This window comes from Amphimedon queenslandica, unplaced genomic scaffold (assembly GCF_000090795.2).
Source record: "Amphimedon queenslandica unplaced genomic scaffold, v1.1 AMPQUscaffold_12674, whole genome shotgun sequence".
Lineage (NCBI taxonomy): Eukaryota > Metazoa > Porifera > Demospongiae > Haplosclerida > Niphatidae > Amphimedon > Amphimedon queenslandica.
The window spans coordinates 18,344-19,984 of NW_003547090.1; the positions used below are offsets into that span (position 1 = coordinate 18,344).

A 1,641-nucleotide genomic window follows, 5' to 3' on the forward strand; every position below is an offset into this window, starting at 1 on the left:
TCATTATTTATTAATTAAAGGGTGCTACCCCAAAGGATGGTCCTTTAGCAGGTGTCATTATAGTCTCTGCCCTCCTCTCACTGGCTATGGATCGTCCAATACGTCAGAATGTTGCCATGACTGGGGAACTGTCACTCACTGGAAAAGTATGTGCATGTACTTCTACCTAACTCACAACATGTACATGTATGATAGTACAGTGAATTGACATTTGTATAAGCTGTGTAATGTATGCAATATATGTTGCATAGTCTTTTCTTTTGTTGGAATTAATGATGTTTTGGAAAAAACCATGGGCTATAGTACAGGGAAAGTTTCTGAAATTTGCTCATTTTTTAAATGGCCCTAACTCAAAAATTTAACCCTGAAATTGGCTCAAACTTTCTACATAGCATTAGTACATCAATATATATCAGAAATTATAATAAAAATTTGGGCTGATTTTAGAGCCATTAAAAAAACCATGGGCTATAGTGCATTTTTATTACATGACCCTCTTGTCCCACAGAGAGCCATTGGCTCAGATCATTGAGGCTGGTAAAAGAGTTATAGATGATCCTACACATCTTGCTGATTTTGGAGCTGCACTGACCAGTGGAGAATCACATCAAATTCAAGCAGTTCTTGAATGTCCAGACGTAATCACTTCAAGTCCACTGTGGCAGGAGAACTGGAATAAAATTGTTGACTTTTTTAATTTTGATTTTATAAAATATATTAAAAATTTATTAAAATGTCAAATAGAAAACTCAATGCTATTGTTTCATAATAAAAGTACATAAAAATACAATAACGACAACAATAATATAATAATAATAATAATAACAAATTAAGTATAAGTACAGAATAAAGGTACATGTGTACATGCTATAATAAAACAATTTATTAATTAAGGAAGAAAGGGAAGACTAACAGAAAGCAAAGAGTAGCTCCAGTGATACATGTTAATGGAGAATATATTAAAGAAGGATTGGTGATATTGGTAACCATTGGGGTGTACCTGTGGGTATAAGGTGTAATGGTGATAACTGGTAAGGTGGTTACAGTTACAATGGTAATATGGTGGGTCAATGGCAATGGATATATTGCATGTCTTTGGTATACATGTACATGGTAATGATAAGATGACAATGGTGGTTAAATGTCAAACTTAGTATAAAGGTGTTAAGATTAATGGTGATACAAGTTAAGATATTACACAAGTATTGTATAGGTAATATTGGTAGCCATTGGTGTATGGTGTAATAGTACAATGGTGATACAATGGTGTGTAAGGTGGTGGGATGATGATAAGGTGGTGATAGGTGTAATGGTAAGATAGTGTTTAAGATACGATATCGTATAGGATTGGTGATATTGGTAACCATTGTGGGTATATGGTGTAATGGTGATGATGGTACTAAAGTGGTGTAAGGTAGTTAGATGGTGGTAAGGTGGTAGGATAGGTATGATGGTGTAATGGTGATAGGTTACATATGGTGCTGTAGTAAGATGGTGTATTGGTAATATGGTGATAGGTTACATACAATGGACTGATAAGGTGGTAATATGGTGATAAGGTTGTGTTTAAGATACAATATCTTGTCCTGGTGGGTCAACCTGTTGTCCTTCAAGTTTCTTATGATATCCACTCACTTGCTT

At 34.6% G+C, this 1,641-nt stretch overlaps 1 protein-coding gene across 1 annotated transcript in view; it reads left to right on the forward strand.

The window, feature by feature from the left end:
* The window catches only part of LOC100638952 (lon protease homolog, mitochondrial-like), a 7,312-nt gene extending 6,670 nt beyond the window's left edge, over window positions 1-642 (forward strand). The window contains 2 exon segments of the mRNA XM_020003388.1: window positions 21-146; window positions 509-642. Coding sequence (XP_019858947.1) covers window positions 21-146; window positions 509-532 — 150 coding nt within the window. The 3' untranslated portion in view covers window positions 533-642.
* Window positions 643-1,641: the final 999 nt, after the last annotated feature.